Raw genomic sequence first — 12,625 nt, 5'->3', positions numbered from 1 at the left:
CAGACAGTTAAAAGCCAAAATAGCTGAGTACGTTTTGGAAGGCTATTGTAGTAGCCTGGACATTTTTTTTTTACTGCTATGATGCAACATCTCTTCTGCTTTTACTGTAAATGAGACAAGAACTTTGCATTCTGTATTATTCTGTAGACATACAGCAATATTAAAAGACCAAAATTTACCACAACATTACCACATTCTCTTCAGTGTGTTCAATTAAGAACATATTTCATAACTTTGGAAGGCTGCATGTTCCCATAGCATGTTAGATGAGGGTAACTGGTGCTTTAGCTTTCAGTTCCTAGATTTATTTTTAGCTAGTTTCGCCAATAGAAAAAATTGTTTTTTTCAGTGTCAGCTAACAGCGTCTTCCCCAATTCTTGTTAGAATAGATGTGTGCTTGGTTGTCATGGGAACCTAACCTATGGACTTTGCCTATGACATCATTGGAAATGAGCAATTCTTAATAGTTTGTAGACCCATGTTTACTAAGTGCAGTATAGCCCTCAAAGGAAAAAGACAAAAGCTTGTTTTTCGCAGCTCCAAAGCACAACAAAAAGAAATAATTATCTTTCACTTCTCCAGCATTTTTTCTTCCCATCTTTTCATTACCAGGGATGATAAACTTATTGGCTTTCACGTGGCTGGCAGTCCCCTTCCCAAGATTGCCATTAGGTAAAAGATACTAGCAGTCAGCTGAAGTACATTACAGCATTTAGGTTATTAACGTTATCTTCTCCTGCATTTATATAGCTACTAGAATGTCAGTTTGCTCAGGGAATGACAAAATCAGGTATTTTATCGCTATCTCCATTAATTATGGAACTAAGCTGGTTGCATTTAAGGTAATCATATTAAATATATACTTCAATCTAAGCACAGTACTATAACCAATATAAAAGACACCGGGAAAGGATGTGGTGAATTGATATATATATATATCATATTTTGTTCATTGGAAAGTTTCCTTTAAAAAACTTCCTTTAAAAAAAACATCTTGCATAATAAAACAACTGGCATTAGAACCAGACAGCATGTTTTTGTCTGCTAATGTAAGCATATGATGTGAGGATCTCCTAATCTACATGTTGTTTCAAGTCCTTCACATTATACCGAAACTAAAATTTACAAAAGTGGAAACTATGAAATAAAATGATTGGATTAAATTCCCCCTCAAAAAGATGAAGGCTGGGAAAATGAAATACAAGATGCATCTGCCATTAGAAAGCATGCATGGAAAACTCCCCAAATTTTCCACAGCTGTATTTTGATGTGTATTTTACCAGCAAGTACTCTTTTCTTGGGCAATGTTTATATAACCTAAAAAAAAGTTCATGTGACTTAGAATGATTGCTTTTAAAGCACAAGTTAAAGCTATCCTGAAAACAAGAACATAAGCTCTGATTTAGTTCTCCAACGTAAAAGTACATTGAATGAAAATGAAGTTATAGATTTACCAATGTTTTCAGTTACTCACTTTTATAATATCCCTTGCTAACATCTACTGCTAACATCATTTAAGAGCTAACCAGGTATGTACATGCACATATATATCTATCTCTTCCCTAGAACAATGCTGACCAGGAGATGGAACATATGCAGCTGAATTCCAGCATTGTACAGGCAAATAAATTTGGGATTGTATTTATACTGGAATAATCAGGCAAATATAATTTGTCTTGTTTAGACATTTATCAATGAATTGTTTAAGAGGAAGTTAAGTAACAACTTTGAAACATAAATAACTACATAATTACTGGCCCTTGTTCAAGGTGTTTTAATAAAAGTAAATGTTTTTAAACTTCATTTGGTAAGTTTACAGCATTTTCAAATTAAAAATGTTTTCTCACAAATTACATGTTTCCCAGTGAAGCTTTTTGCTTTTGGAGTAAAAATAGCTGCTATATATCTGTTTTCTAATTGCAGAAAAGAAATGAGATTTTTTTTTCAAAAATAGAATTCTTATTTTAATCAGGATAATTCATTATAGGTGAATGACAGGGATGGCAAAGGGACAATTGACAGAATAAGAAATATATATGAATTGTTTTTAAAAGGACATGCATAGAAGTGATTTTCCATTAATAAATATAGTTTTAGCAACATTTCTATTTTCAGTTACAGCATCACTCAAATAAGACTTTATGACCCAGACTGAACAATTAGCTTCTTGCCATAAAAGTTCAGGTGTTTGTCAGCCTTAAACAGTCTTCTGCGACAGGGCACGTGGCATGTGTACTTATTTCATATAAATTCCCTTGAAAAATCAAAATCTTCCAAGATGCTGTAAAAGCTGCTCTTTTGAATTGAAACACATTCTTTCCACTTCAGATGTTTACATGATTTTAAATTACAATATACAATATTTATTAAATAGCTTTTCACTGCCAGAGAAACGTATCAACATGCTTAAGCGTACACACCACACATAAATATACAGAGTTTTTGAAATGGTATATTTTTTATGTCCTTGTACGGAATCTCTGCCATTGTTCCTTCTGGTTCCAAGATGTGTATGATGAAACATACACAACTCTAAAAAAGAATGCCCTTGGTAAATTTAAGTGGCACCTATATTAAATAAAAGATACCTAGCCTTTTCTCCCTCAATAAAACAAATGATGATATGTAATGTCTGCAAGGTTGTTAACAGTAAAATGGGAAGGGGGATAATGCTTGAAATTCCAATAGGTTTAGTCTGGGTGTCACCCTTACTTATACAGAAGTTGACATAGTTGAACCCCGAGCCCCCAGAGCACTTTTCTATCTTCAGGTTGCAGTCAGGAACTGGGCTGACCTCGGGAAAGACAGCTGAAAAGGCTGGATACGTAAGTTCTTTTTCTTCCACCTGAAATTGAATCCACTTCTTTCCCCAATTATGAAAAGACTTCTTTTAGGAGTTCAACAGTGTACTACTCCAAACAGTCAGAAGATTATTCCAATGACTGATGCAGAAGGTCCCAATTCACAGATTCATGCGTTCTTGCATCCAAAGCTCACAAGACCGCAGTGCTCAGTCTTCAGTATCAGGCTGCACTCCTAGCATTGCATGGAGTTCCTCTGCTGTATATCCCAACAGATTTTGTAGGTCACATACAAAACGGTATACATAACGTTTGCCTGAAGTTTTGTGAATAATGTTCTTATCATAATAATAACGCAGGCCACGGCTCAACTTCTCATAGTTCATTTTGGGCTTGTTTTTTCTTCTGCCCCATCTTCTTGCAACCTGAGATAAGAAGAAAGAAAATAATTTAATGTAGTTATTTAGATACCAGTGAAGTGGTATTAAACTCTACTTTAAAAGTAGCAGAATAATTAGTCTTCTTCCACATGCCATGAATCTCAGTCATTAACAGAGACACAAGTCCAACTGTAACTCTCAGTTGGGTCCAACAATAAACTTCAGTTACAATACATAACTGGGTCCAAGTAAAACTTCAGCTGCAAAACTCAGTACCAATAAAAAGTTAGCTACTGAGCAACTACTTAGTTACTGCAGCATCAAAGTCTACATCTCAATAAAGAGCACAATTTCCATGCTCGTTTCTAATTTAGTACATCTTCCTTTAAGAGGATATGAAGTTCCATAATTTGAGAGTTTGTATTTAAATTAACTAAGGATATACAGGTAGTCCTTGACCTATTGCCACAATTGTGACCAGAACTTCCATCACTAAGAGATGCAGCCATTAACTGAGTCACACTGATTTTATGACCTTTTTTGCCATGTTAATTGAATAACTGCAGTTAGGTGAATTATATGTTCATTAAGCAACCAGCTTCCCCCATTGACTTGGCTAATCAGAAGGTCACAATTGGCAATCACATGATCATGGGATGCTGCAATCATCATAAATACATGCTGGTTGCCAAATCCCCAAATTTTGATTATGTGATTGTGGGGATGCTGCAATGGTTTTAAGTGTTGGGACTGGTTGTAAATAACATTTTTCAGTGCTGTCATAACTTTGAATGGTCATTAAACAAAAGATTGTAAGTTTAGAACCACTTGTAAACTGTAAACTGTATACAATGTAATTAATCAGAGACTTGCCTGTACAATTCCATATTAATATATGAAACTGAGGCTATAATCACACATCATTGCTTCTGAATGAGATGTTTGAAGTGGCCCTTTTCTTCCTGGTGGCTCTGTGTAATTTGTTAGTTTACACCCTGCCTTTTCTTCAGGAGCCTCAAAGTGGCTTAATTAGGGATCTTCATTCATTTGATCAGAACAACAAATCTGTAAAGTAAGTTGGACTGAGACTGAGATAGATAGATCTCTATCTAGAAATATAGAAACTACCATGAAATCCCACAGTGAATTTCTACGGCTAAGAATAGATTGAAAACTCAAATTTCCTAATCCTAGTTTGATATATAACTACTACAGCTATGCCCTGCTAGCTGCTATAAACTTCTATTTATTTTTAATAATGGATGACTTGAATTACTAACCTCATCTGGGTCTGCAAGTTTAAACTCCCAACCATCTCCAGTCCAGCTAATGAATGCCTGACAAGATTTGTCAGTCAGAAGTTCTAGAAGAAATTGCCATAGCTGTATGGGTCCACTGCCTATCAATATCAAAATAAAATGGTTAAAGTATACACACAGAAAGACACACTCAAGGATTCATAGGAATGTCAGAAAAGTTAATTTTCAAGATTTAAATATTAAGTACGTAATTCTTTTAAAAATCTTCCTGATTAAAAGATCAACCAGACACCAGAATCTATATTAGAAAAAGATGGTAAATAATAGGAATTTATTACAACAGATGAAGCTTTAAAAAAAAATTAAATCCAGAACAGTTGTCTGGATTAATCTTTTTCTCTCTTAAAGTGTTGTTACATTTTAGAGCACGCTGAACTTCAACTGAACCAAATTTATTTGAAAAATAGAATTAAAAGACAAGGCAATGTTGTGAAATTATGGGCTTTATATCAAAATAATCACTTCAGGTTAAGCAGAGAGTCCTGAATAAGAGTCTTAGCATACACAATTTTCATTTGAATCTCTCCACCATCATTGAAACAAGTAGGCCTAAAGACAAAAAGGGGACAGGAAAATATTTTACTTGCCTGTAAATCCTGCTAGGATTGCTGCTGGAATAACTGGTTTCCCTTGCTCTACAGGGTCACTCCTTTCTTGAATATAGTCTTTAAAGGACATCGTGGGTTTGTTCAGACACAAGGACTGGCTGCAATCATCTTCAAAGCTGTCATAAGATGGGACTCGCTGAACATCTACTAAGGAGGACTGACTATTCCAAGACTGTAGCAATGAATCTGAGCCTTCATAACTTTCTGTGCCACTGTCATTTGAATCATGCTCTCTGGGTTTACCTGGAGAAAAGATGAAAAGTTCACGAATAGAGATTTGCATAAATCTGAATAACTACTATACCTGAAGTTGGATTTTAAAATATTGTACTTATTTAACATACAAATAATTGAACTAGGAGAATACAACCCCTAAATATCATTAGACTTTAATTTTACAAATATATTTGATTATGCTAATTTGAACAGATATGGTAAAATGTATCATACTTCAGAGATGTTTAAACCCCCTCCAGGTTACTGTAGCTTTGTCCAGATGTAATCAGTAAAATTATCAATTTAAAGACTAAGTCTATGAAACCCATTAAATCACTTTTATGATTAAGTCATAAGCAAAGAAATGGGCTAGTAAAACAAAAATAAGCAACCTCATATTTGAATATATAACTGCTCATAAACACAAGAAAATAGACATCTTACTTGTATTATCCAACACCAAGTTCAGATTATTTCTTGTGAAATCCTGATTCATTGAACAGTAGTTCACATTGACAGTCTCTAATTGTGCTTTAGGAAACATCTGAAATTCTTGTTTTAGATTAACAAGATTTGGCCCAATTGTCCTCTGACATACATCTCCCAGAGCTCTGTTTTTTTGAAAACTTAGAGGTTTTGGATAGCTGGGTACTTGAGTGCAATACTGCACTTGTTCAACATTAGTGCCTAAAAAAAACAAAACCCCACAATACTGTGGTTAGAAATCCTTTATTTTTTCAATAGCACCTACCATCCAATTAAACAACTTTATTTGAGGACTTTCCTGAATTAAATCTAGTGACAATCTATGAATAAGTGCTACCCTTATCCATATTCTCAACTAAACAAAATATAATCTTTATACTTTTTTGAAAGAGGGAACCAGCTGAAATACAAAGATAATATAACTTTGTCTCTTGCTAGTATAACTACCTTAAAGCACTTCCATGTCTACAATTGCTTTTGTAAACTTTAAAGCATTTATAGCAACTAGTACTTCAACTTAACATAGTGTTAATTTTAGTGATTCTAACATTTTAGTAAAGCAAAACTGAATATACCATACTTATTTAATATTTAATATATCATACTTCACAAAGAGATGAAATAATGGCTAATTCTTACATTCAATTGATATAATTGATCCAACTCAAACACTGTATATTTTATACTGTATGAAGTGTTTGTCAAAACAAAGTACGTATATCTGGCCACTAACATCACATGAGATATTCTGCATTTCAAATATCAGCTTCTGATTTGAAACATAAGCCATTTCGTCAAAGTTCCTGTTTTGCAAGTTTCTACTACTGAACTATATACATATTTTGAACTTTATCCATGTTTTTCTCTATGTCCATTTCCTTCTTTCACTGACATGCCCCCAGTAAAAAAAAACAAAACAAAAAACCCAGAAACACTTTTTGTAGTTTAAATGCATTAGCCTAAGATCTTTTGTTGTTATTGTTCAATACAGATACTGAACGAGAAGCCTTATTCACATTAAACGGAAATTGTGCGCCTCTAATTTTGATACTATAATTATTGAAATAAAATTTACCTAAGGAGTTGTTGTTGACCCAATGTGGAGATGAAGTAAGGTGAGAATTTTCCACATATTGATCTTGTGGCTTCTCTTCATTGTCTGAGAACAAACAAAGATGTTTAAATATATACCTAAATAGGAGAATTTGCTTTGACAATGTGTCATATATGAGTGATAGCATTTTCACCAAAACATATTTTATGTCAAAATTACCTGCCATTTTGAAAATAATTTATTGTTTTGGAACTTAAAACGCTTTAATTGATCACAGTTAAGTCCAACTTATACTTCTAAAAGTAAAACATATAATTTTATATTATGTATTTTATCTATTTTATTGTAAGCTGTACAGAGTCACATATTAATAAATAAATGAGAGTGAAGTCAATGAGATGCATGTATTTTTTACATTTGCAGTATTACACTGACACTTTCAATAATGTAAAACAATCTCTCCTTTCCTTCAAGATTTCACCACAATGGCAATCCTTATATTTAATTGAGAGATGTTGACTGGTCCAGTCACAACATGAGTTTTCCTGGTAAGGCTGGTTTTTATTGGACTAGTTCCATCTGCTTCCAAATATGTTTGTAGCTAGGACCACATATGTTTGGTTTTGTCTTAGCACAGTATATGAATCCATCTTAAATTAGCTTAATCAAAACAGACAAGAACTCCCATATTAAGATAATCTCAAATAGTACGGGAAGCAAAAGCAAACACTCTAGTTCCTTTAGATATAAATAACTGGCAAGTTAGAATTCACTTTGAAATTTTACAAGTGTTTTCTCAATGTTGCCACAATACAACTGGTTTGTGTGTTCTGCATATTCAGCTATTACTTTGATTTAGTTTAGTCACCTTTTATCATCTGATCCAAATGTTCCCACAATATGTCACCAACATAATCAGGTGCTAGTTCCAAAAAATGTTCCTTTCCCAGATTGCATAACTCTTGGCCATTCATAGCAAATCTCTCAAAGTTCACATTCACTAAACTAAATTCATTGGTAGCCCACAGAAGCCATTGCCATACATGATGTTGTGTCCAAAGCCAGGGATCTGCAGAAAGCAAAAAAATAAAAAATACTTTATCAAGATTTTTCCCCCCAAGGGAAGCTGTAGTAGCATACACTAAAATATAATAGCTACTATCCCTTTTACTACCACCTGAATCCACATATTTTTGGAGCTAACACTCTTAATATTTAACTCAGTTTACAACTGTAGATATATAGGATACAATCTTAAGCATATTCATGTGAACGTTACCATTATTGAGATGAATGTATTTGCAAGTAATGGTTTAGGATAAGAAAATTGTATGGTAAATATTTTATTATATTAGGAGGGGAAAAAATACAACTATCAATTAGCCTAATTGAAAAGAAGAGAGAAAAAAACTCCACTTACTGTTTGGAATGCCTAATCTGTGCTGTTCTTTTGTGAAGCCACTGAAAGTTGCATTTAAGGCCTGACTCATTACAGCCTTACTACATGGAGTTAAGAGGGGCAATTCAGAAGAGTTTGATTCTGAAAAGCAAAGGAATTATAATGTTGGACATAACAAGAACAAAGAAAATAATCTGCAGAAAAAGAAGGGATGTTTTGTTTTGTTAGGTATAATGTTGTATCAATGTCTAATGTCAAATAAATCCAGTCAGTAGTATAGCTTCTGAATTGTTAATATTACAATACTGGAAAATATTGGAAATCCTAGCTAGAATTCTTAATATAAGGTTGGTAATAGTTCCTAGTTTATTCCTTTCTACTTCTAAGGCTACATAATGATTATAAAGATTTGTGCACAAATTATTTTCCATAGAAACATTTCTAAAATATGAACTTTTGCAATGACTTTTGATAATCTGGAGATTGTTTCCTCCTTAATTTCTTGCCCAAATGACTTGGAATTCCTTTAATTAGCATGATAAAAGTGCTTATAAAAACAGGCTTTACCAAAAGAAATAGAATCAAGGCCAGTTGGCACTTCCTGAAGTGTCTGATCTTCATTTAGAGGTGGATAGAATCCAGTAAACAAAGCACCTTCAAAGCTATCAAATGCATGTTGGCGCTGAAAGATAGAAAACATCAAAGTGAGTATCTTATTACATCCACAGCTAGTTTAATATATTATGACAAAGCAAATGTGGCATTCTAATTTGGGGCAATGCCCCAGATGGATCTGGTGCGCAATATGGAGTTCTCTTGGATTCATGGCTCCTGCTAGAAGAATAGGTGGCAGCAATGGCCAGGAATCCCTTTGTACACCTTAGGGTGATATGCTGGTTGCAGCTCTTCATGGATCAGGAGACTTTGTTCACAGTCACTCATGCCCTTGTGATCTCTCACATGGACTACTTCAATGTGTTCGATATAGAGTTGTCTTTGAATAGTATTTGGAAGCTTCAATTGGTGCAGAATGTGGCTGCATGGGTAGTAAAGGGTGTTGGATATTTGACAAATTTAACACCAATGCTTCCTGAAATGCACTGGCTACCAGTGTGTTTCTGTGTGCAAATCAATATGCTGGTTATCACTTTTAAAATCCTTCATGGCTTGAGGCCAGGTTACCTTAGGGACAGTCTTCTCCCAATCATTTCTACCTGTCCAATTTGGTCAGGCAGTTTGAGAATGTTCTGGGTCCTATCAGCTAAGGAATGTCAGTAGGTGGGAACGGCAAGACGTGGCCTCTCTGCCTTAACACTTACCCTCTAAAATAGTCTCTCTTCAGAAGTCAGGATGACTCCGACCCTATCAAACACTCACAAGGCTGTATAGACTTGGTTGTGTGCCTGGGCTGCCGGGTTTGTTAAGAGCCCCGTTTCCTGCCTGTATTAATATCCATAGCAACCGTTTTGCTTGATGCTATATATGTTTATTTTGAACTATTATAATTGTTTTAAATTATTATGGTTATGATGCATGCTGCTCAGAGTTACTTGTTGAGATGGATGGCTATAGAAATTAACCAATTCAATTCAATTCAATTCAAATCATAAAAATGTTATCATCTCCAACTCAGAACTGAAAATTCCTTGGATACATGTTCAAAAATGTTAGTGCAACTCATAAGTCACTGAGGAAGAATTTGAATACTTGCATTCTGTACTAATGAGTCATTTCTAAAAAATAACTTTCTTTCCATAATATCAACTAACAGCATACAAAGATTTTAAGATTTTTTTTCTGAAATATAGATACAGACCTGGGAACTTGAAAAGCTCCTCTGATAACATTCAATATATTTTGGACTCAGTTATTCGGGCCTTTTCGCACTATTTAAAGACCTGCATTTTTTACATGCATCAGTACTTGCATTAAATACACTAAACTTGCATTAAATGCCTTTAAATGACTGCCTGGCACCATATATAGTTAGAAGGATGAACCATGCATTATGTTAAATGTCTGATTCAGTTACAAATGTTAAGATTTTTTTGTGTTCAGAAGAGGTTTCTCAAACTGCGTAATAACTTTTCATGATTATGCTAAATATCTCATCAGTAATACATACAGTAGTTAAGGCAACGAGCCTTCGTTTTTTTAGGGGCCATAACGTATGGGCAGAGTCCTATGGGAGAATGGGTTTTTTAAATAGCCTGATCCTAAGTCACCCAAAGTCACTGGGAGTTGAGTGACATGCAAATTTGATAAATAAATAAATGCAAGAAACTCTGGTGCAATACATGCCTGGAACAATTCAGTTTGCATATCAAAATGCAATTTATATCTCATTGTGGTTATGTTGCTGTATTAATCTGTATTGTTTTATAAATCACTTATCAAAGTGATGGTGCAGCAGTACCATCAGGCATTTTAGTATTAATGCAGCATAAGTTTCTAATGAGTTATTACAGAATTCATATATTGTTTAAATGAGCTACCCAAGGAGCTGTATAAAATTTAGTCAGAGTGTTTCAGTCTGGAATAGTGAAACTACAGATTTTTCAAGTTACAAAGTTCAACATCAAGAAGTTAAGCAATTTGCTGTATAAATGAAATGATTAGAAAGTTAGATAGCTGGCATAGTAATGACAAATTCTTTCAGTGTTAATAGATAAAAAGATCTGAGTCATCACTAATATTTAGAGGAAAGGACAAACACTTTCAACATAATCTGGAAACTCCTCTGTTTTGTGTAAATAAATGATCCCTTACACTGAGTCACTGGAAAAAATGCAACACTCTGTAAGATCAAAAGGGATACTTTACTTCAAAAGTATTCTGCATGTTTAAAACATGAAATTAAACAGTAAAATAAGCATGTTTAAAACTTCTATAGATTAGTTCCAACTAGCTCTAATAAAATATTATGTCCTATGTCAGAGCTGCTATGGATTAGTGGGAAATGGCACTCATTGCCAAATCTTAAAGCTCTCACAAAAGCCCTACGGTGATGGGTCTGCCTCCTCAAGGCCAATGGAAGTCACTTATTAGGCCCACAAGATGCTTTACAACCAGCTCTGTCAATAAGTGACACAGCCCAGGTTAATGAGAGTCTATCAAAAGTGTTACATTATGACATCTTTTTAAGTAAGTGAACCAATAGTCCTAACGCTTACTATTAAGCTAACAAATAAGTAACTATTTTCTGTACATATCCTGATTTTTGAATTTGAGGCAATACTGATAGAAAGGTTTTCAATATAATTTAATTGTATTATATAATTAATTATATTTTATTTTTAAAAGGTTACGTTACAATGTCAAAGCAAGCAAATATATATAAATTTGATATTTTAAAAATTATATGTAAATATTGTATAGCAGTAATATCAAGACCATAATATGATATATAATGACTGTGATATTGTAATAGAGATTGACAGTGATATGAAAATAATTTTAGTTATATTAATGGCATATTAAATATTTTTTGTAGAGATGACCAGGCAAGAGTTAATTGCTGACTAAGAGCATTACTTACTACTATTGTTCTCTTTTAAAAAAAATGTAATTAGGATTAAAATGACACTGTAGATTTGTGTCATTTATTAAATCAGTAACAGTAATAAGTGAAATTCAATGAAACCATTAATTATTGCTGGCATAGCATAATATAGACTAATACAGTCTCATAATTTGTTCATTAAATTGATATGCTTTGCCCAGGGTTTAAGCTGGATTTTACTACACATATCTGTTTTTCCTTCATAGCTTACCTTGAACAATTCTCTATATACACTGCAAACAGGTGCTACTTGATCCATGTTTTTAATTCCAAATTCATTCATCTAAAAGTAGAAACAAAATACAAAAGTATTGGTTTATAAATTAAATAAAAAATAATAACTCATGGTTATATCCAAATGGTGCATCTATTGCAGCTCATAAAGGTATACCTATATGAGAATTCTTTCATCTTGAGGTGAAGAAGCCAATTTTCTTATATATAATACACATATGTAGCAAACTACAATTAAATGTAAATGATCTTTAAAATAATGGATGAACAAGACAAATCATTTTCATTTATTTATTTTATTTATTTATTTAATTACATTTATATCCCGCCCTTCTCCTTACGGACTCAGGGCGGCTAACAATCAGATAAAAACACACACATTATACACCTATTAAAATTGATTAAAAAGAAATATTTAAACTCATCAAATTTAAAAATAATTAAAACCCCTTTAAAATCCCTTAGGCCAGTCCCGCAAGCTGGAACAACCACGTCTTGAGGGCGCGGCGGAAGGAAGGGAGATCAGGGATCACCCTGATCTCTGGGGGCAGTTCGTTCCAGAGGGT

General features: G+C 33.6%; 1 protein-coding gene across 1 annotated transcript in view; it reads right to left on the bottom strand.

The window, feature by feature from the left end:
• Window positions 1-1,758: 1,758 nt before the first annotated feature.
• Window positions 1,759-12,625, bottom strand: part of ETS2 (ETS proto-oncogene 2, transcription factor) — a 15,104-nt gene continuing 4,237 nt past the window's right edge. The window contains exons 2-10 of the mRNA XM_015813806.1: window positions 12,037-12,108; window positions 8,831-8,945; window positions 8,285-8,404; window positions 7,733-7,933; window positions 6,886-6,969; window positions 5,769-6,011; window positions 5,088-5,351; window positions 4,462-4,580; window positions 1,759-3,226 (exon numbers count right to left, since the gene is read on the bottom strand). Of these exons, the coding sequence (XP_015669292.1) occupies window positions 3,011-3,226; window positions 4,462-4,580; window positions 5,088-5,351; window positions 5,769-6,011; window positions 6,886-6,969; window positions 7,733-7,933; window positions 8,285-8,404; window positions 8,831-8,945; window positions 12,037-12,108 (1,434 nt within the window). The 3' untranslated portion in view covers window positions 1,759-3,010. The remainder of the gene's footprint in view (window positions 3,227-4,461; window positions 4,581-5,087; window positions 5,352-5,768; window positions 6,012-6,885; window positions 6,970-7,732; window positions 7,934-8,284; window positions 8,405-8,830; window positions 8,946-12,036; window positions 12,109-12,625) is intronic.

The sequence above is a fragment of the Protobothrops mucrosquamatus genome, unplaced genomic scaffold (assembly GCF_001527695.2).
Source record: "Protobothrops mucrosquamatus isolate PMUCROS unplaced genomic scaffold, P.Mucros_1.0 scaffold197, whole genome shotgun sequence".
Lineage (NCBI taxonomy): Eukaryota > Metazoa > Chordata > Lepidosauria > Squamata > Viperidae > Protobothrops > Protobothrops mucrosquamatus.
The sequence above is the reverse complement of the archived record's forward strand: the minus strand, read 5'-3'. Positions and strand labels throughout refer to the sequence as shown.